This window comes from Globicephala melas, chromosome 3 (assembly GCF_963455315.2).
Source record: "Globicephala melas chromosome 3, mGloMel1.2, whole genome shotgun sequence".
Taxonomy (NCBI): domain Eukaryota; kingdom Metazoa; phylum Chordata; class Mammalia; order Artiodactyla; family Delphinidae; genus Globicephala; species Globicephala melas.
In genome coordinates this window covers 126347942-126369221 of record NC_083316.1, presented here as the reverse complement: position 1 = coordinate 126369221, position 21280 = coordinate 126347942, and the positions used below count along the sequence as shown (strand labels likewise).

General features: G+C 51.1%; 2 protein-coding genes across 2 annotated transcripts in view; both read right to left on the bottom strand.

Annotated features, from left to right (window-relative positions):
• Positions 1-685: 685 nt before the first annotated feature.
• MYOZ3 (myozenin 3) lies at positions 686-13705 on the bottom strand. The gene is made up of 7 exons (XM_030834034.2): positions 13601-13705; positions 12106-12167; positions 5953-6107; positions 4924-4983; positions 4687-4825; positions 4082-4244; positions 686-854 (listed from the first exon to the last, which is right to left on the bottom strand). The coding sequence occupies exons 2-7, from the start codon at positions 12164-12166 to the stop codon at positions 686-688; spliced, it is 747 nt and encodes a 248-aa protein (XP_030689894.1). The 5' UTR covers position 12167; positions 13601-13705.
• A 2098-nt stretch (positions 13706-15803) lies between these two features.
• SYNPO (synaptopodin) overlaps positions 15804-21280 on the bottom strand; it is a 30460-nt gene continuing 24983 nt past the window's right edge. The window contains exon 3 of the mRNA XM_060296454.2: positions 15804-18532. Coding sequence (XP_060152437.1) covers positions 17852-18532 — 681 coding nt within the window. The 3' untranslated portion in view covers positions 15804-17851. The remainder of the gene's footprint in view (positions 18533-21280) is intronic.

Below are 21280 nucleotides of genomic sequence, written 5' to 3'. Positions count from 1 at the left end.
CACCCCACACGCAGGGTTAGAGAACCCCTCCTCTGCTTCACTGGTACTTTGTTCCTCAGTAGTCAACTAGCGTGCTTTAGGAAAAATTAAGATGACTTCCTGCTTTACAAATCTGTCTCCTCTACTGTCTTTTCCTCCCTAGGTTAGGGCCTGGGCTTACCACACCCTCTCCCTGGAGCTGGCCCAGCGGCTAGCGCACAGTTGGTGCTTAGTAAATGTTAATAGCGTAAATAAGGACCATCTGTGTCTCAGTAAAAGGAAAATCTAATTATCAGAGTGATTCACAGGTAAATAGGCGGCTAGCGAGCTCCCTGTCATTGGGGCAGCGTAGCTAGACTACAGGAGCAGGAAAGAGTGGAGGCTTGGACGTGAAGTCATTGGTGGTTTGCATTCCTAAAGATACAAACCGGGGACGAGTTTTCCTGGAATCAGCTGCGAGTACTGGTTACTATAGAGACCCTCCACTCAGGAGATTCTGATGCTGCAGGTTTGGGACGGGCCAGAAGTCTGTATTAAAACACCTCCAGGTAATTTTGAAGCACACCACATTTGGGAACTGCTGAACTTCGTGACCTTTGAGGCCATTTGTGTGTGATGGCCCTTCGTAAACTGTGAAGTGCTGTCCACGAGTCTTGGCTCCAGGTGTTACCCGAACTCTGAGATGGGGGAATTGAAGCGGCTGGGGCTACAGCTCCTCAGACTCTGGGAGGTTGCGGACCCAGCCCTGGGCCACCCTGTTGAAGCTGGGTCTGAGGCGGAGGAGTTCCAAGCCACTGGTGAGCTCCGGAACGAAGGGGGTGCCTGCCCTCGGAATGGTTTCCCCCACCAGGGCTCCTCCAAAGGGCACTGGTGTCCTGGGGAGAGAAGAGCAGCAGGGGAGGAAGGCTGTGTGGGAAAGGGTGGCGGAACAGACCTGTGGGTCGCCACGGGAAGCCCCTCCCCTCCTCTCTCTGGGCCTCAGTTTCCCTGCTGCTCAGCAAGGTTTTGTACTGTCTTTAACAGGTTTCTCCAGCTCTGCCCATTCTCAAATCTGCCCCTAGTGGGATGGCTTCTTGCTTTGAAATAGGAGTGAGGTTTTCAGTGAGAACTGGCTTGTCCTGGCAAAACTCTAGGTTCCTGTTAAGGAAGGTCCAGAAGGGTGTAGAATTGGAACAGAGTTTTTCCCTCCTCTTGTCATCTCCCCTTAAAACAATATATCACAGGCTGGAGAGAGAAAGGAGGGTAAGAAAGAACGCTGAGATCAGAGACTACAGATTACCCCAGAGACATGCCACTTCTCACCCATAAGAATGGCAAGAATAAGTGATTTGGTAATGGGGCAAAGTTAGTGAGGCGGTGGGGCAAGGTCTCACTCATATACTGCTGGTTGGAGAGTAAATTGGTGTTGCTCCCTTGGAGGGCAATTTGGCAGGATCTTTTTTTCTTTTTTTTACATCTTTATTGGAGTATAATTGCTTTACAATGGTGTGTTAGTTTCTGCTTTATAACAAAGTGAATCAGTTATATATATATATACATATGTTCCCATATCTCCTCCCTCTTGCGTCTCTCTCCCTCCCACCCTCCCTATCCCATCCCTCTAGGTGGTCACAAAGTATTGAGCTGATCTCCCTGTGCTATGCGGCTGGCAGGATCTTTTAAACCTGAAAATGTGCAAATTCTGTCGACCAGCGCTCTACCTGTAAGCATATGGCTTAGGGAAGCGTATGCACAAGGAAGCAGATATGAGCAGCGATTAGTGACAGACCAGAAACAAGCCATATGCCCACTGGCAGAGGAATGGATAAGATAAATATAGTATATTCACATGGCAGAGTACTATATAGCAACTTAAAAGGAATGAAAAGAGATATAGGTATTAGAAAGAGGAGACTGAAAAGACATAATGTAGAGTGAAAAAAGCAAGCAAGTTACAGGATGAAATACAGAGTAGCAAAACACACACACATGCACACCAAACAATGCTACATCCCCATAGGTATGTAGCTGCTGGTAGAGAATATTCTCTTGTAGAGAATGTTCTGAAAACGTACATACCAACCTGACAACAGTGTTACCTTTGGGAAGGGAGCTGGGATTGGAGCATGGGGAACAAAGGGGCCCTACCTTTATTTGAAGTTGCCTAGGGTTTTTTTTTAAAGATAATATAAATACATGATTTTCAAACTATTTTTTAATTTTAAGAGAATAAAGAGCATTGCTCATTTAGTGTTTTCCCTGTAGCCTGGGACCAATGGAGAGAGGGGAATGCCTGCTCTGGGGTAAAAAGGCAAACCTCGGGCCAGAGCCTGGGTTCCAGCCAGGACAGTGTTTCTGCCTGGACCACCACAGCTGTGATGGCAACAGCCAGGGCCCCGCAGGAACAGGCTGGGCTGTTTCCAAGTCAAGCAGGCCTCACGGTTGGGCCCTTGATCAGGAGGCCAGAGCCCTGGATCCTGAGCACAGCTTGGCCACCAACACTACAGTTCCTTCTCTCTCTGCCTCAGTTGCCTCTTCCGTCCTAGGAGGGGTCTGGGTTCAGGGGTCCCTAAGACCCTCCTTATTTTTGTGGGAACGTGCCTTAGCCTGTCAGAGCTGAGGCATGAGATGGGTGGGGCTGCGACCTGCAATGGCCAGCCTGGAAGCTGGCTGCTAGCCCTGAATGTCAGCTGAGGGTTTTAAAGAGCTGGACAGGCAGGGTGTGAGGGCCCCAGGAGGACAGCAAAGTCCTGCCTGGCAGGAAACCCCCAAATGTCTGCCAGTGGCTCGTGGTTCACACGAGGCCTGTCGGGCCCATTCTTCCCATCATGGTCCTCCCTGGCTCTCAGCTGTTTGAGGGCAGTCACGTCCCTCCTGAGCAGTCTCCTCTCAAGGCCCATCACCCCCAGTTCCTTCAGCCCTTCCTCAGAGGGCTTGGTCTCCAGGCTAGCAAGACAGACACAGTCTCCATGTGTGGTCTGAGCAGGTGCCAGAAGCGCTGGACTGTGGCCTCCTCTCTGTGGACCCTCCCCTTTCTCGCTTAATCCAGCCCAAGCCAGAGGAGCATTTTTCACGAATAGCAGCACACTAAGGAAGCCAATTGAAATGCGGTTGAAATGCGTCCCCCAGCCCACAGCCTTCCTTCCTGCCAAGCTCCTGTCCTGACTGCTGTGATTTGTTTTCAGGCCCCCAGGGCGGGATGTTAATCTATCCCTTTTAAGTTCTCCCCTGTTGGCTTTTCCAGCCATCATTTCAACCTGTAAATAAGAATAATAATAATGGCAGCCACCACTTATTGAGAGCTTATTGAGAGCCAGAAATTTTGCCTAAGGCCTCTCATGCCATCCTCATGACCATCTTATGAAGCAGGTACTGTAACAGTCTCATTTTACAGGTGGGGAAAGGGAGGCCCAGCGAGGTTAAGCCACTTGCCCAAGGTCACACAGCCAGGGGTGGAGATTGCATTAAGCCCTCCTCCGTGGAGGGCCCACTGTGCTAAACACTGTGAGTCACTGCTTTGTGGCTCTCACCTCTGGTGTCCAACATTTCACTGTCACTCCCCACAGTGGTACAGCCTCAAGATCACTTTCTAGGCCTCTTCCAGACCACTGATGAAAGTGAGGAAAACGCTGAGCTGGCCTAGGACTAGTGAGATCTGGGGCCCCCACCCAGGGAAGGACCCGCACCTTGATGTCCATCAAGGAGATGGCACACAGCAGTGATGGAGAATAAGCAACTGGACTCTGGAGTCAGACAAAACCAGACTTGGATCCCAGCCCCGCCACTGCTTCCTTGCTTTGTGATTTTGGGCAGATTGTTGATCCTCTTCTCCAGCAGAATAGGAAAAACTGTGGCACCTGCCCCACCCTGTTGTGGAGGAGAATCCAGCAAGGTGTGTGCCACATTCACCCATTTATTCCCGGTACATTTATTGGGCACTAGTTAGTTGTGCTAAGGCAAGAGCTCTACTGTTTTAGCAGGGGCTCAATAAATGTATATAAGGCGTTGGGGTAGAGCCCGGCCTGTAGAAAGCGCTCAGGAGATGCAGCTACTGCTGTGGTTGTGACTGGCTCCAGCGCATCCTCCCTCCAGGTCTCTCCCTAAGCAGCCCGCCTCGTCTTACTTGTTGAAATTTCGATACTCCGCCAGGCTGGGGGTATGACTTCTGCCTTCGCCCAGGTGGTCCTGGTAGCTGAGGAACTCCTGCCATGGGCAGCTGTAGCCCTTGGGGATGGCCGTGTGGTTGAACTTCTCGGGAGGGACGCCCTTCAGTGGCTCGGCATAGCCTAGGGGGTGGAGCATGGCACGTGGGAGGCGGGCGAGCGAGACGCCTGGGTTCCTTTTAACCTTGCCGCCACGCCCCGCTGCAGACACTGTTGGGGGGGGGACTAGGAAAGGGGAGTTGGGGGAGGGGGTGGAATGTGATGCTAAAGTTGCTCCAGCAAAGAGGACCCTTCCCCATCCCTGGAAACAAGGAGGACGGAGCAGAGGAATTGCAAGTTGGGGCGCAGACTCTGGTCTTGCGGACCCTGGCTGGCTCTGTGACCTTGGCGCATTGCTGCGCTACTCTGGGCTTGTGTTGGGTCTTTGGAGTGGGGTGAGTGTGTGTGTGTGTGTGTGTGTTGGGAAGGAGGTGGACTAGACGCTCTCTGGATGCTCTTCCTGCCCCACCGTGGAGCTCGCCCACGCTACGGTCCCCTGGTCCTGGGACGCGGGCAGGGCACTTACCTGGCGCCAGGGCACTGGGGCTGTGGGCACTCACTGGCCGGGCGGCTGTGGGCTGGGCATCCTCAGGGCCCCCGTGCCCTGAGGTCGGGAAGATGTGGAGCTCAGAGCGGTAGTTCTGCCCCTCGGAGCTATTGGCAACCTAGGCACAGGGGCGGGAGCTCAGAGGTGGCGGACCGGGGAGTCTGAGCTGCCTGGCCCTTTCCCCCAGGCTTCCGCCACTTCGGGGTCTCTGTGCACGCTCACCATCCCAGGTTCCGCTGTTCCAGTCACCTTCTCCTTGGCGCTTCCTGCCACGAGCTGGGGGGAGGGGAGGGGCAAATAAACCGCAGGAAGGCTCAGCGGGGCAGGAGGCCAGGGTTCTCCCTCCACTAAAAAAATGGCAGGGGGTGGTGGGAGGTCATAATGCTAGAGCCCACCTCCCAGGGATGTTTTGGGGGGAGGATGAATTAATAGTGTAGAGCGCTAAACCCTGGAACAGAGAAGTGCTCTTATATACGTTAGTTGCTATTATAGTATTGACCCTGGGCATATAATACTTAACCTCTCTGAGCCACAGTTTCCTTCTCTGTAAAGTGGAGATGATGATAATATCACTCTCTGATCATTAAATGAGATGATGCATGCAAACTGCTTAGCCAATACCGTCATAAGCACGTAGCAAAGGTAGGTGTTTTGTCATTTTTATTATTCTGCCACATCGATCCCTCTCATCATCTCCTGTTTCATCCAGAAATTGAGTGGAGTAGGATGAAAGTCCCCTGAGTTCATTAGAAGTACCTGAAACTGCCTGCCACCTTTTTGAAGCCGGGGGACAAGCCATTCTTGCCTCCTTTCTCTACCAGCTGACTATCTCGTGGCCTTTGCCTTCTTCCAGTGGGAAAAAGGACGGCATTCTGCATTTTCCATCTTAGATCAAGCTCAAGTGTAATCTAAATCCTGCTTCCTGCAAATTCAGCCCAGAGCACCTGACTATTCTTCTGCATTTTTTGTAGGAGTCAGAGTCCCTTCACTCCATGGGGCATCCTGTCCGATACACTTTATGTATTGTATCTGGGGAAAGGTGCCTAAAGGGCTAACCCTTTTCTAGGATCACCTAGCAAGGCAGAGGTCAATCTGATGGCAATATCACAGCCGTCCCCGGCTGGAACTTGAGGGACCCCCCCATAGAGGGCAGAAGTCCTATCTGGTGCATTGTTTGGCTCTAGGCTAACGATTGGCCCTCTCTGGGCCTCAGTTTCCCTGTGAACACAATGGAGGCCTACTCACCGCACGCGGGCTGGCTGCAAACTCAAAGGTGAATTTCTGCACGCGGCGCTGTCTCTTCTGGAAGAGGAGGGATCCTCGGTTGTTACGCAGTGATAGCTCTTCCATCATCAAGTCCTGGGGCACGCTCAGCTTCTTGCCCAGGTCCAGCAAAGGGACTGCCCAGAGAGGCCAGAGGGAGCTCTTACTACCAAACCCTCAGGGCACTCCGGGTTGCTGCCTGTAAGGGGACCTCCGCACAGCACCATCCGCTGTGTATGAGAGTGCCGACTTTGCCCCACACTTGCTGACCCTGGGTGTCATTATTCTTAGGAATCTTTGCCCACCCAATGGGCGGAAGTGACTCCTCTGTGTTTAATTAGCATGTGTTTGACACTCAGTGAAATTGAGCATCATTTCAGGTGTTCTTTGGCCAGGTATATTTATTCCATGCATTTCCCATGAAGCTCTTTGCTCATAGTGGTGGAGGTAGTGAGTAATGATCAGATTCTAGGTATCTTTTAAAGGTAGGCCATGGGTGTGGGATGTGAGAGACAGAGAGAGAGGTGTGGGAGGTAAAGGCAAGGTTTCTGGCCTGAGCCGCTGGGAGGATGGAGTAGCCGCTCTCTGAGATGGGAAGGCTGGAGGAGGAGGAGATGTGAGGAAAGACCAGGCATTCCGTTCTAGACATGTCTTCTTTTAATGTTAAAATAGCCTTTTATTATTATAGAAACAGCATATAAGTGCATTGAAGAAAGTTAGAAAATATAGACATAAAAGAAAAGAAGGACTTCCCTGGTGGTGCAGTGGTTGAGAGTCCGCCTGCCAATGCAGGGGACACGGTTTTGTGCCCCGGTCTGGGAAGATCCCACATGCCGCGGAACGGCTGGGCCCGTGAGCCATGGCCACTGAGCCTGCGCGTCCAGAGCCTGTGCTCCACAACGGGAGAGGCCACAACAGTGAGAGGCCCGTGTACCGCAAAAAAAAAAAAAAAAAAAGAAGAAAAACACCATTTTCTACCATCCAGAGGTTGCCACTACTAACACTTTAGTGTATATCCTTTCCCGTCTTTTTCACTGACTATGTATTCATATGTGACTTTTTAACCAAAATGAAATCATAGCACAGCTGCTTAGTAACTTGCTTTTATCAGTTAAAGATCTCCACCTTTCCAAGTGAATGAATTTTTTTATATATATAATGCCTAGTCTATATTCAAACTCCCCTAATTGTCTCCAAAACTGAGTATAATGTTTGCAGAGCCTTGTAGGCATCCCAGCAGAGATGCCGAGTAGGGAGCTGGATATATGAGTCTAGTGTTCATGGGAGAAAATTGACCTGGACGTAAAATTTGGGGCATCAGGAAATACAAATGGTATTTGCTGTTGTTGTTTTTTAATGAAGACTGTCCCGTTTATTTCTTTTCTCATAGTTAGGACCAGTCATTATAGCCATGTAGACGGATTCCAGGGCGGATGACCATCCTTAGTAGTTTGGTAGCCCATCCATATCCTTGGTGCTTTCCCCACCAGCAAAACACATACTCTTATGTTGGTGCCACAAGGGAAGACTTTTGGAAGAAAGGTGAGGCATGGTGAGGACGTTGGTAGGAGAGGGATACGTATGGGCAGCACGGGAAGACTTGTCATCTCTACAATCAAACACACATAGGTTCATATTCCAGCTCTTTGAATGGTATTTGGAGCCTGGAGGCTAGGTGAGATCTCCAAGGATATGAGAATGGATAAAGATATCCAAAGACTGAGCCCCGGGGCCTCCAACATTTAGACTGAGGAGAGGAGCCCCAGCCCTGGAGCCTGGGAGAAAACACCCAGCAAGTTAGGAGGAAATCCAAAGACTGTGGTGTCCTAGAACCAAATGATGAAAGCGTGTTAGGCAAGGTGGACGGATCAACGGAGTCAAATGTTGCTGATATGTCAAGTAAGAGGAGGGCTGAAAACTGACCATTGTATTTAGTAACATGGGGTTATTATTGGCAGTCTCCGCAAAAGCAGTTCCTGTGGAGTATTTGGGTGTGAAAGCCTTATTAGACAGGGTTCGAGAGAAGAGGACAGAGGAACAGTTTGACACAACACAAGGAAGCAATGAGCCAAATCTAGGATGTGGGACGTTCTACAGGGCAGGTGGCCCGGTGTCTTCAAAGGAGTGAATGACATGGGAAAAAAGGAGGCGGGGGCAGTGTTTTAGATTAAAGGAGATTTAAGAGACATAGCTACCAAATAAAAACAAGGGCCCTTGAGGGTACAGTTATTATGCTAAGTGAAATAAGTCAGATAGAGAAAGACAAATGCCATATGATTTCACTTATATGCGGAATATAAAAACAAACAAACATAAACCAAAATAAATGATCAAACCAAACCAAACATCAACAAACATGTAGATACAGAGAACAGAGTAGTGGTTCCCAGAAGGGAATGGGGGTGGTGGGGGAGGGTGAAAGGGGTAAAGGGGATCAACTGTATGATGAAGGATAGAAACTAAATTTTTGGTGGTGAGCGTGCTGTAGTGTATACAGAAGTAGAAACATAATTCTGTACACGTGAAACTATCAATATGTAACGTTAAATATGAACCAATGCTACCTCAGTTAAAAAGTGTCTCTTATTTGGATCCCCGTTAACTAGAAAATTGGAGAAAGTTGACTATAGGACTGGCTATTAGATAGTATTAAATCAACATTTACTTTTGTTCAATGTGTTAATATCTTTGTGGCATGTAAGGAAATGTCCTTTTTATTACTTTCTGTGAAGTATTTGGGGGATGAAATGACATGCTCTTTGGGATTTGCTCTGGAACCCAGGAATAAAAGGAGGGCCACAGGGATTTGCACTCTCAACTTGTGTGTGTGTGTGTGTGTGTGTGTGTGTGTGTGTGTGTTTAAGTTGGTTAATAAAATGTGAAAAAGAGAGAAAGAGAGGAGGGAAGTATAGACAGCTGCTTTGAGGAGGTGTGCTCTGAAGGACCATGGCTGGGGCAGCTGTGGAAGCAAGAGTGGTTTGCTCGCTTGTTGGTTTGCTTACTTGCTTGCTTGTTTTTAAAGAGGGAGGAATAATAGCATGTTTGTTAGCTGATGAGAAAATCTGACGATGCAATAAAGAGAGGGGAGAATTACTGAAGGAATGTCTTGAGCAGGAGAGAGGGTAGGGAGGGTGTTCAGTGCCCAGCAAGAAGGGTTGGCTTCACACAGTGCAAGGAGAGTTCATCTATCATATCAGGAAGGAAAACAGAGAACAGGGACACAGATACAAACAAGTGGACAGATGTGGAGGCGGGAGCTTGCAGAAGTTCTCTTTTGGCCACTTTACTTTTCTCGGTGAAATAAGAAGCAAGGTCATTAGCTGAGAATGAAGGTGGGGGAGGAGGTATTGGAGATTTGAGAAGAGAGGTTGCTAAAGTTATCTCAGAGAACAGTAGGGGAGAGTGAATGGGTCAGGGATGGGTGATGTGGTCACCAGGCAACACTGAGGGCCATTCAGGTGCTGTGATTCATCCCATTCAATGGAATCCTAAACAGCCTTTTAAAAAAGGAGGCTGATGTTTCTTTCATTCTTACAGCAAATATAGAGACAGCACCTTCTACATGTTAGGATCAGAAAGAAATCCACTGTAGATTAAAAGGGGGAAAAAAGGAAATTTCAGAAGAATCTGTATTCTAAGATCCCACTCGTATAGTTTTAAAAATAAACACATGTTTATGTATGCATTGAAAAATCTGCAAGGAGATATGCCAAATATTGGCAGTGGCAATTTGGGGACCTAGGAAGGAGGAGGGCTGGAAATTGTGTGCATTGTTTTTGTATTTGAACAAGAAAATGTACTGCATATTTAAACAGATGAAAGACCACATATACCTAAATACATAATAAAAGTCCCCTGGCATCATATTCTCAAATGCTGTTCAGATGAACTGAGCTCAATATTAAAAAAAAAAAAAAAAAAAAAAGCTATAGATAAAACCTATTTGACTAAGCAATTCCACTTCTAGGCGTTCGTCCTCGGGCAGAAAAGTTGAATAAACATGCCTGAAGATATACATACAAGGATGTTTACTGCAGTGACTTTTCGAATTGTGGAAACTGGGAATCAGTCTTGCGGTGCATGCTGCCCAGATGCCCTTTATCAGTGACTAACAGCTCACAACTGCCACCTCTACAGAGAACTGCCCCGGTGAGTAGAGGCTGCAACAGCCCCCTTGCTGAAGATGAGATGAATTCTGTAGGGCAATTAATTTATGCTTTGGAGCCCACATCCTTACTTAGCAATTTCCTCTGCCGGATTGTGCTTTTGTCACTTCCCTTCTCCTAGGAATGTGAGCTCAACAAGTCACTTGTTTGGGAATCCTCAGGCTCTACTCCTAAGGGTCCCAACCTGGGCTGAGCCTTCATGGCCTCCCTTAGGGGATGTGTGTGTATAAATATATATAATATCTTATATGCTGGGGGAGCGAGGGGAGGGGAGGTGTGAGATAAGTCATACTAGGATGGAAAGAAGTCTGTGGTGTGCCGCTAAGTGAAAAAAATTTAAGATGATGAACACAGTGTATAGTATTTAGCCCGTGTGTGTGTTTATATAAATACGTTTATATATGAACAGAAGAAGGATTTACACAAAACTGTTAATAGTGGTTCTCTCCAGATGGTTTTGTTATGAGGAACTTTCACGTTCAAAGTCATTCATGTCTGCTTTGTCTGAATATTCTATAAAATGAATGTTTTATTTATATAACCGTGTGGTAAAGGAGCAGTTTTGGAGACAGATCTGGGGTCAAATCTCAGTTCTACCACCTACTATATATGTGACTTCCTAGCTTCTCTGACCCCTGTTTTCTCATCTGCAAGATGGGTGTGATCGTATCTAACTTACAGAGTTGTTGTGAGGGTTATATATATAACGAAAGGTACAAATGCTCTTAGCACAGTATCTGAGACATAGTGAGTACACAATAACGGTAAGTGTTTTATTATTATTATTTTACGATGGCTATCTTTCGGCGGTGACAGCATGAGATTTTTTCCTTTCTACTTTTCTTTAGCTTCAAAATTGTCCTTAATTAATACCTTAGCAATCGTCAACAACTCACGTATTTCCAGTCTGGCGTAAATGTTGTGTGTCAATATTTGGGGGTCTGTAACTAATTAATTACTTAGACAAGAGAAAAGAAAATGCATTGCCTGATTCTTCTAGTTAGAGCATCAGTACCTCACAAAGCTTGTGTATTTCAGCACAGAAAATCATGGAATAAAAAAAAAAAATGATACCAACAAAAGGAGGCGAGAACACACAAAACAGGTTAAAAGTACGACTCACACATAAAGTCATACACATGATTAAATACTTCCTAGAACACTGAAGGAGTTAAAAGTGCAGCAATGCCCTTAGACGGGGGTTTATCAGAGCTTGGTTCACTTCCCACCTGCATCAGAATCACCTGGGTACTTGGCTAAAAGGCTAATGTATGGCCTCCTCCCCAGGTCCCCTGAATCAGAATTCCTGGGGGTTGATGCTGGGAATCTGTATTTTTAACCAATAACGCCATGTCGCTGCGATTCACAGTGAAGTTTGAGAGTCCTGACTTAGCTTAGCTTGCTTTTAAAATGTTTGAAAGGCTCTAAAGCAGGCCAAATCAACAGACTCCACAATTATGCCGAGAGGTCTTGTAGAGTTGATAATCATGTACCTTAGATGATTTATGCATCGGATGAATGTGCTTTTAAGTGAGATGGTTTGAGATCAGGCAGCCTATTCCTGCCCCCCTGCCCCGCTCTCCCCTGACCCCTTGTCTCTTGCCATGGGGGCTCGGGGAGACGGCCCAGTTAAAACAAGCAGGGGCAATCTGTGGGACGCTTGGGCCATTGTTAGGATTGAATCTGGGGCCAGAGCCCTCAGAGCTCCATCTGGGGCTGAGGTAAGGACTTAGGTGGGGGCAGGACCCAGTCTAGGGCACTCAACCTCAGCTCTTGGGGGTGCGGGCATCAGAGCAAGGCCCTTCCCAGTGTTTCGGGAAGCTTCCCAGCCCAGGCGACAGATTCCACAGGCTGGCCTCGAACTCACACCTGTTTGCCCAGGCCTGGGGCCAGCAGGCCTGAGTGGCTGCAGCCTGGGAGCAAGAAAGCATGGGATCTGAGGAAGGCTCACGGGCTGGGTCAACCTTACCTGGTTCAGTGAGGTCCCCCGTGGTAGTCATTACCGGCCCCTTCTGCTCCTTGGGAATCATCCTGTGGAGGAGAGACCGCCACAAATGGTCCAGGCTGCCTCCGTTCCTCCCCAGACCTCCCAATCCTTGGTCTACCCAACCCCGGCCCTGCGCAGCCTTGGCCCACACCAAAGTCTCAAGCAAGGGTGTCTGAGCTGGAAAGAGGAGGCTGAGGTCCATGGAAGAAAAAGGAGATGCTCAGGGTCACACAAATCTGCTTCCTTGACGCTAGGGAAGCACACACGCATTGGGGGTAGTTTCTGGGACATTAGGAGAAGGGGAGGCGAGGGTCTCTGACTGTTGTTGTCCACTGACTCAAGTGAGCGCTAATCAGAGGCTGAAAGAGGTTGGAGGTTGAAGTCAGGGGGTGGTTAGTCAGGGAGCACGGGTGGTTAGTCTGACGCTGCACTGGGGTCTGAGAGGTGCGCCCCTCCTCTCCTCAGGACTCGGCTCTGAGGCTTGAGGGCGCAGGCTGGTCCAAGGACACTGAAAACAGCCATCAGCCCCCTTCCTACCCCTGTCCTTCAGCTCACTTACATGGTGTCCTTTCCTCCCTCGCTCCTCTCCCTCTTCCTCCATCCCCCCATTTGCATCTTATGGCGTGTCCCAGGAATCTTGGAGGTGATTTACAAATAAAATGAGGTCCAAAGCCCCAGAGAAGCCCTGCAGGCCCCAAGTCCAGATCCCCTAACTCGCCCCCAGGAGAGAAGGCAAAGTCCTTGAGCCTCCTGACGGCCTTACCAACCCTTGTGCCCCTCTGCTTGGCTTCCAGGTTTTTCTATATTTCTTCTTTTAGAGAAACAATCTGCCTCCATCTGTGCCCCCCACGCCCATACCCAGCCCCGGGTCCGTGGGCGCTGAGCCGGGCGGCCTGGCTTCTGATCGGTGTCCCTGACTCCCTCGGTAACTGTGAGCAAGTAGCTGTCCTGTAACCTGAGGAGGTTACATCGTGGGTATCCATGGACGTGCTTCAGGGCGTACATGGACCCCCTCAAACTGTGTGCAAACGTGAGTACACATGCATGCCTTGGGGGCGATGCCCACGAGCTGGTGGCCAGTGCTCCAGCTGGGACCACTTAGGGTTCCACAGTCCCCGGATCTGTTTCTTGACAAACACTCTCCTTACAGAAATTCACAGACATTGGGAAGGACCCCGCCCCTCATTTTACAGACAGGGACCCTGCTTCCCTCTATTGCTGAAAGATCTTGGAATCCTGAGCAGAGCCATTACCTACCCCAACCTTGAACCCTAGCCACCCCCTCTCCATTTAACCCAGAGTAACCCAGAGCTTAGAATCCCTCCCTTCCCAACTCAGGATCCAGGCTTCCACGAGGCCCCACCCTCCCCGGACCCCCTTGGGCCCTTCCTCTGCTTGGGGGAAGGGGCTCTGGGAATTGGCTCCCCCCCACTGCCCACCCCCGACAGCGCCTTGAGCTCCCCTTGAGTCCTGGTACCTGAGAGATGGAACCACAGTGGGCAGGAGGGAGTGTCAGACCCTCAGATTAACACCTCCGTCGGGAAGCTGAGAGTTGAGTGGTTGGTGTCTGCGCAGGCGGTCGTCAGTGAGCTGGGTATGCCTTGCCTCCGGCTCTGGCCTCAGCTGACGAGAGTTGTCCTTGCCTTGTTGTGGCTCATAGCCTTATTTCGGGCTGCAACAGGATCCAGGGACAGATGCTAAAAGCACCAGGCCCCAGGGAAGACAGGTGCCCCGGCAGCAGGCCCTTGCAAACAGAAGGCCTTGCACACGTACAGTACACATACATATGCACACACCAAAGTTACCTGGAAACGCTGAGTGAGTCACCGGTCCCCTGAGCTTGCGAATTGTATCCTTAGGGCCTAGATCGGGGCCTGGTAGGAACTCAGTAGATATTTGTTGAATGAATGATTGAATGGGTAGATTGATGAATGAATGAATTTTCCCCCAGTAACTTTGCTTGACTTGTTCATTCCTCCTTTCCTTTCTTCCTCTGCTTCCTTCCTTCCTCCCTTCTTCCCTCCCTCCCTCCCTCCCTCCACCTTCTCACATTCTCTGAGCCTCTCTCTATGGACTGAAAATAAATAAGGCAGGGCTCTGTCCTCAAGGAGCTCAGCCAGGCCTGTGTCAGACCTGTAAACAGCCTTTGCGACGCATCACGGAAAATGATCTGGGAGGGCCAGGGAAGGGTGCCACCAGCTCGGCCTGGGGGTGGGGAAGGCCTCCCAGAGGAGGAGACATTTGCGCTGGGCCTTGAAGTCTGAGTGGGAGCTCACAGGCAGAGAGGGGCACGGGCACTGCAGGCTGAGGCCATGTCACACATAGGATGTGAGGGGCCAGCGAGGAGAGCTAGAACTGGGGGCTGGGGTGGTGCTGAGAGATGAGGCCAGACAGGTGGGCAAGGGCCAGATCACAGCAGGCTTTTCAAAAGTACCGTGTATCTTATAAAAGGGCTGTTGGAGTTTAAGGCGGTGGAACGGAGCAGTCACATGATCATTTTCCAAAGATATCTCTGGCTGCCCTGTGGAAAGTGGGTTGACGGGAGTTAGTCTTCAGGCAGGAGGATTTCACTGTGGTCAGGTGAGACCTGGGAGTGGCTGGACCAGGGAGGTGACAGAGGGCATGGAGAGGAGGAGAGGGGCTTGAGGGGTATTTGAGGGATCTCCAGGTCCCAGTTAGAGACTGGATGTGGGAGGTGAAGAAAGGGCCGCTCCCGTTTCTGGATTGCGTCATTCAAGGAAAATAATGGTGAGGAGGAGGGGGGATGGGGGCAGCTTGGGGTTGGGGGCAGAGACTGAGTTCAGTTTGGGGTGAAATTGGTTTGGTGTGTCTGGGCACCAGGATCACCAGTAGGCAGGGGGATACTGTGCTCAGGAGAGGTTCCTGCTGAAGATAAAGATTGAGTCAGAAGTGCACTAACCACTACCAGGGAAGGGTGGGATCAGCAGGGATGCGCCGGGTCCAGGGCAGGGAGCTCCTGTACCTGTGTGCTGGATAGACTGTCCAAGGGCATCTCTCTTAAGAAGAAGCCTGGACTCTGCTGTGGACCACCTGAACTCAGCTTCCTGCCCGTCAGAGTCCTTTGCCCAGCCTCTGCAGGGCCTGAGCTTTTAGAGAGGAAGGTGAGGGATCTTGGCCTCACCTGGGAGTGGAGCCCCAATCCCCTTCTCTGGGCAAAGGACGCCCCCATCAGGAGAGGCTTACTCCTGATGGTCTGGATCCTGAGTTCTCTAGGGTTGGCTGGACTCTGATGTTACCTCTTGTAGGGGCTCCTCCTCCTGTCTGAAGCCCCGACCTGCCATCAGGAAGCAGCCCCAGAGCACTGGGCCCTGATGCAGCTTGGCCCTGGCCACTCCAGTGACAGTGTCCTGGGGTCAGGGCCTGGGCAATACCACCTTGAGGCATCACCTCACCAACTCACTCATTACACAGATAGGGAAGCTGAGGCCTGGAGAAGGAGTGGGTTTACCCAGGGTCACCCAGCTAGTAGATGATGGGACCAGAACTTCAACCCAGGGACTTCTATGGCCCAGAGTGTTTTCATTGTTCCCCATCTCTGTTCATGATTGTTACTTCCCAAGCTCCCATCCCATGTGTATCATTCTCATCCACCCAGCATCCCATGGACTGTTCCATGGGTGGGGAAAAGCTTTAGACATAGCTGAAAATGACACAGGAGACAGAAAGATGCAGGAAGCATTTATTGAGGGGCAGAGCTGAATTCTACAGGAGGCAAAAGGCATGACACAGGCAATTTCTAGTGGGTTAGAGGAGAGGACTGGGAGAGAAAGCAGTTACAGGGAGAGAACAGCCAGACAGAACTGCAACTTCCCAAGGCTGCCTCCTGCTGGCTCTTTGTGGGAAATGCAGGTAGAAGTGGATTTTTTTCTCTGCCACTGCATCAACTAGTGGCCTGATAGTGGGCCCCTAGCCCCAGCCTCCCATGCTACAGGGGTCCCTGAAGCAGGTGGGGACTTCAGTAATGTGATCACTCATCACTGACAAGTTGGAGCACCCTCTCATCTTCCTACCAACAGGGCCTATGTTCCCAATCTTTAGGCCCTGGGAATCCTTTGGGATCAGTCCTTTATTCCAAAGCACCCCACCCTCACCCTGACTCCCATCCTAACCCCAGCTTGCCCTAGCCTCAATTAGGGGTTCCTGGTCTAAATCACCCTGAGGGATGGGTAAGTCTCCTCCTAACCCCAAAATCACCCTCTGTCCCTCATCTTTAGCAACATCCTGGTATCCTTTCACTTACATACATACCTTTGATCCTCAGCCAATTCCAGCCCCCCCGACCCCCCACCCCCACACACTTAGTTTCCTGAAACTGATATTCTGAACCTCTAGAGGGCACCACCAGCCAACTCTGGAAACTATAGGACCGAGGTACATTCCTCCCTGTGTCCCTCCTGGGGATTGGAATCAGAGTCACTATAGCCTAAGGGACAGGCTAGGGCCTGCAGCCAGGCTCCCCAAGGTCACTGGGCACCAGACACTGGCTAGGCCAGAGTGTGATGGGAAAGAGATGAAGCAGAACAGGGCCCCATCATCTGGGCACAATATGGATGCTGGGGCCTGAAACTGAAGAGTGGAGTACTTCCTAAGGAACCAGAAACACAGGCAGACTCTGGTCTAACCCCTCACTCACCCACCCAAGCTCATCTCCCTAGCCAATCCTCCAGCACTACTCTCCCTCCCTTCCTAATACTGTGGAATGCATTTCAGGACTGGAAGAGCCCCCAGAGGTCATCTGAGCCAGTCCATTCCCTACTAGAATCTCCTCTATGCATCCTGGCCACTGCTTGCATACCACCCATATCAAAGAACTCTTTGCCTCCCTCTTTCCAAATGGGCAACCTCAAACTCAGGGCTACCAGGTAAAGCCAGAGGATAACAGATAGCTCCGTATCAACTCTTCTCTGCCCGGCTCAGCTTTGAGCCCAGAGCCTGCCATGAAAGGGCCCGGAAGGGATAGATGGGTTGGAGACACCTATAGCATCATTCCTGGAGACCCTGGGAAGCCTGAATTGGGATGGAGAAAAGCCTGAGAGGGATCTGAGAGGAGGAATCTTCCCTCCTCTTCTCTCCAGAGAAGCCAGCCGGGCACCTTGAGCTGGCCTGGGAGACCCTCTCTAAAGGTCACCATGGTAAAAATAGAGCTTGTCTGGGAAGGGATGGAAAACAGCTGCTCCTGCCTGGGACTTGGTGCCAGGGAGGCAGATGGTCAAGCCAGGGCCTGGACAAGGAACTCAGGCGTAGGATCCTCTGAACACACCCCTCATTTACCAGACTCCAGAGATCAGAGCCAGGAAGCGGGGGGGAGGGGCGGAGAGTATGGAACCCTGCAATGCAGCAAGTCTAGGGGTCCATACATACAACACCCTGCCTCTTCCAAGGCACTAGTGTGTGTGTACTGATAGAAGGGGTAATTTAGAAGTTTGGAGATCGCCTTGGCCAAAGCTCTATTAAACAGATGGGAAAGCTGAGGAGCAGAAGAAGGGTCTTTCCCACAATGACTGAATGACAGAGCAAGGGCTAGAACCCAAGCTTGGATCACCACCCCACCCCCAAGCCCAGAGCTCTCCTCCCCTGACCCCTTATCTCTGGGGCTATCAAAGAGGCCAGACCCTTGGGGACATGGTGCTGGGAGCTCCCAAGCCCCACGACACTTCTTCTGGCTCGGCTCTCCTGGGGCAGGGATGGGGTGTGGGCGGGGAAGCCTTTAGGTGGTGCAGGAGGCCTCCGTGGGTAGGTTGCCACGCTTGAGCCTCAGGCTGCCGTTCCATCCGCGGGGACAGATGTTGTAGCCGAGGATGCCGGGCGACTTAGCCCCAGAGTCCTCGGAGTCGAGGGACACATCGGAGTCCGTGGGCGAGCGGCGGTAGGGGAAAGGCCTGGGTCGCGCGGGCAGCGGGCTCCGGGGGCTAGCGCAGGGCGAGGGCCCGGCGGGCAGTGGGCTCCGGGGGATGGGAGCGAACGTTGTCCCGGGGTCCGCGGCCTGGCCGGGTCGGGACGGCAGGGGCGAGCGCATGCGCGGCGGCGGTGGCGGCGGTGGCAGCGCTCTCGGCGGGGAGAAGGGCCGAAGGCTCTCAGCGCCCGCCGGCCGCGGGGAGGCGCTCTTGCGCCGGGCCGCGTTGATGATGTTTCGCGCCAGGAGCGCCTGCAGCTGGCGGCTGGGGGGCCGCGCCTCGGTCTCATGTCGCAGAGGGGATACGGAGCGCTCGCTCCACGAGGGGGACATGGGCGGTGGCGGCGGCGGCGGCGGCAGCGGCGGGGGGCTGCTCAAGCTGCTCCCGCGGCCCGGCTCCCACGGCCCCGGGCTCACCCAGCCGTCCAGGCTGCTGGGGGGCCGGGACGCGCCCGGCGTCCAGGGCGGGGAGGTGGGCAGGCTCTCTCGGCGGTCCTGGGGAGAGAACAGAGAGGGTGGGGGCAGGCGTTAGTGCTGGGATCCTCTATACCGGGGTTTCAGAAGGGACCGAGTTGGCTGTGTCCATTGTACAGAGTCGGGAAGCCAGCGACCAAAGTCAGGTAGTGCCTGCAGAAAAACGCAGGTGCCCCAACTTTCATCTTTCAGGTGCTTGAACGAGCCCACGCTGCCTGCCCCTGCGCTTAGCAGGGAGGCAGATGACTGGCGGTTTAAGAACGCTCGCTTTGGAGACAGACCCCTTTGTTTACTGAATGAACTTGGGCAAGTTGCTTCAGCAAAAGAAGCAACTCGAAGCCCCTGGGCTGCAGTTTCCTCCTCTGTGAAATGGGAGTATAATATCAGCATGTATCCTATAGGATTGTTGTGAGGAGTAGATGAGATAACTTACGTCAAAGACTATCACAGTATGAGAAGGTTCCCTAGAAGAGAGTAGGTGCGCAATAGATGTTAGTTACCTTAAAGACATACTAGAATGATACACATGAAACTAACCAGAGTGCCTCTCTGTTAGGAAATGGGGTGAACAGGGCAGGGGACACAGCCACAGGAGTGGGAATAAGGCTTCTAATGTATTATATACTTTTTATATAAGTTTAAGGTTTTGAACCATATGGATATAATATCTATTCAAAATATTACAAGCAAAAATATTGATCATTATTACTAAAGTTGGACTTAGGGAAAGGCCCTCTCTGTCTCAATTCCCCTGCCATGTTGCCATGGTCACCTCCTAATTGTTCCTTGGACACCTTGAACAGGGAGGAGGTTCCCACTGACAGATGGAAACATAAAAGGAAGTTGGGTCGTTCCTCCCTAGGCAGCACACTCCCCTCGCTGGACTTCTTGCCAGCATGGGGTGGGGAGTGTGGGTTCCGTGAGGCCAAGTTGGTGAACCTCTGTGAAGTTATACACTGCTCTGCTATACACTATCATACCTGCTTCCTACCTCCTTAGGAACTTTCCAGTCTACAAAGTTCGGTCTCATCCTTACTCTCTCATCATATCCTCACAACAGCCTGGTGAAGTAGCTGGTATTATCACACCCATTTTACAGTGATGAAAATGAAGTTCAGACATGTAAATAACTATCTGGTGTGTTCTGCCCCACCAGGAAATGTGTGTGACTATCTGTTGCTTAAAGGTGGGAGGCAGGCTTAAGCAGTTTGAACTGGTTTGAAAGTACAGGGCTTGGGGATCCAGGCCCAGCATGTATCTGCTAAACCATCCAGCTGTTCAGCCAATCAGATTCCAGCAACAAGCCAGTCCACTCAGTCTTCAATCCAAATTCACCAGCAGTCATCCCTCAGAGTCCAGAACTAGCCAGTCCATTCAGTGCCTCCTACCCAATCAAAATCTAGAACCTCTCATAAGATCCATTCTCTCATCCAATCAGTAACCAGCCGCAGCCAAGCCAGTCAGCTTCTCATCCAATCAGAATCTAATTTCTCCCAATCAAAAGGAAGCAATAAAGTACATGTATTCTCCAAACAATGCAGCAGCTACCAGATGAGCCCAGACTCAGAAATGGAGCCCTTTAACCTATAGAGGAACGTATAGCAGTCTGAACAGATTTTTCACGGGATTGGGAATGTTAGGAACCTGCCGGGGACATCCAAGGCCCCAATCATCAAGCAGGAAAGTTAAAGCTCAGCATGGGCTCCACCCCTTTTACTCCCAGGGTCAGTTGTGTATATGTGAGCCAGAGACACTGGGAGCTGCTGTCTGTGAGCCATCTCAGGAATCTTTCAGTGAGCCTGGCTGGGGGGAGCAGGGCCAAGGGGTCATGCTCCAAGTCCATCAACAAGCACTGAGGCAGAGCAAGCAGGGCTTTCAGCCAGGAGCAAAGCAGGCTGGGGCAAGAGAAGCTGTGATAACTGTCTGAAATCTCCAAGGATGGTCTGCCTTTAGTGGCCACGAGGGGAAGGCTAGGGCCAGCAAGTGGAAGGAGTAACAGAATTTACTTCTCAGAATGCCTGGGTTGGAATGTTGGGGGCAGTGGTAAGCAGCTCCTCACCCTTTGGAGGTGGGCCAGGGCCTGACCTCATCGAAACTGCCATGTCTGGGTACTGACTGTGTGTGTGTGTGTGTGTGTGTGTGTGTGTGTGTGTTGGGGGGCGGGGGAGCAGTGAATAATACAAAAAGGCTGCAGGGAATCAGAATTATTCACTTTCTGAAAAAGTTCTCAATGTACCATATACACCAGAACTCCTTGGAAATGCACATGGGTGAAAATTCAGAGAGGAGCACCCACTTAACCCAGCACCGGACCCAAAGCAGGACACATGTGTGGGCTGAAGGTGCGAGTAGAGCAGAGTCAGACAGGAACTATCAGAGATCAAAGAGAGCTAGCTCCCAGACAGCTTCTGTAATCCTCTTGTTGCACGGAAGGGGAGACTGAGGCCCACGGCTTGTCTAAGGTCACACAAGGAGTCAGATGCAGATCTGGGCCCAGCACCCATTTTTCTGGCTCTTGATGGCCGTACGCTCCTCTCCACGAGGGCAGAAACTCATTTTATGCAAGAGCCCGGCGGTGATGACTGTGGAAAGTGGCCGGATTTAGATAATGGGGGCGACGGGGAGGTGGGGGGGGCGGCTGCTGAGGGAACCAGAAAGTATATATGCTCTGGCTAAAGGTACTTAAATACCACTTTTAAAGAATTCGAACAAACCTGGACCATAAGGGGCATGGGTTTTCCCCCGTGCTCTACAGGCTTTTTGGCCAAA

Bases quoted from the DNA above. Each gene is read 5' to 3' on its own strand.
- MYOZ3 (XM_030834034.2), bottom strand. From the start codon at position 12,166: ATGATTCCCAAGGAGCAGAAGGGGCCGGTAATGACTACCACGGGGGAC. The intron at 6,108-12,105 runs GTAAGGTTGACC...CTCTCTGGGCAG, and splicing joins GGGGGACCTCACTGAACCAG to TCCCTTTGCTGGACCTGGGC. The intron at 4,245-4,686 runs GTAAGTGCCCTG...TCCACCCCCTAG, and splicing joins CCCCAGTGCCCTGGCGCCAG to GCTATGCCGAGCCACTGAAG.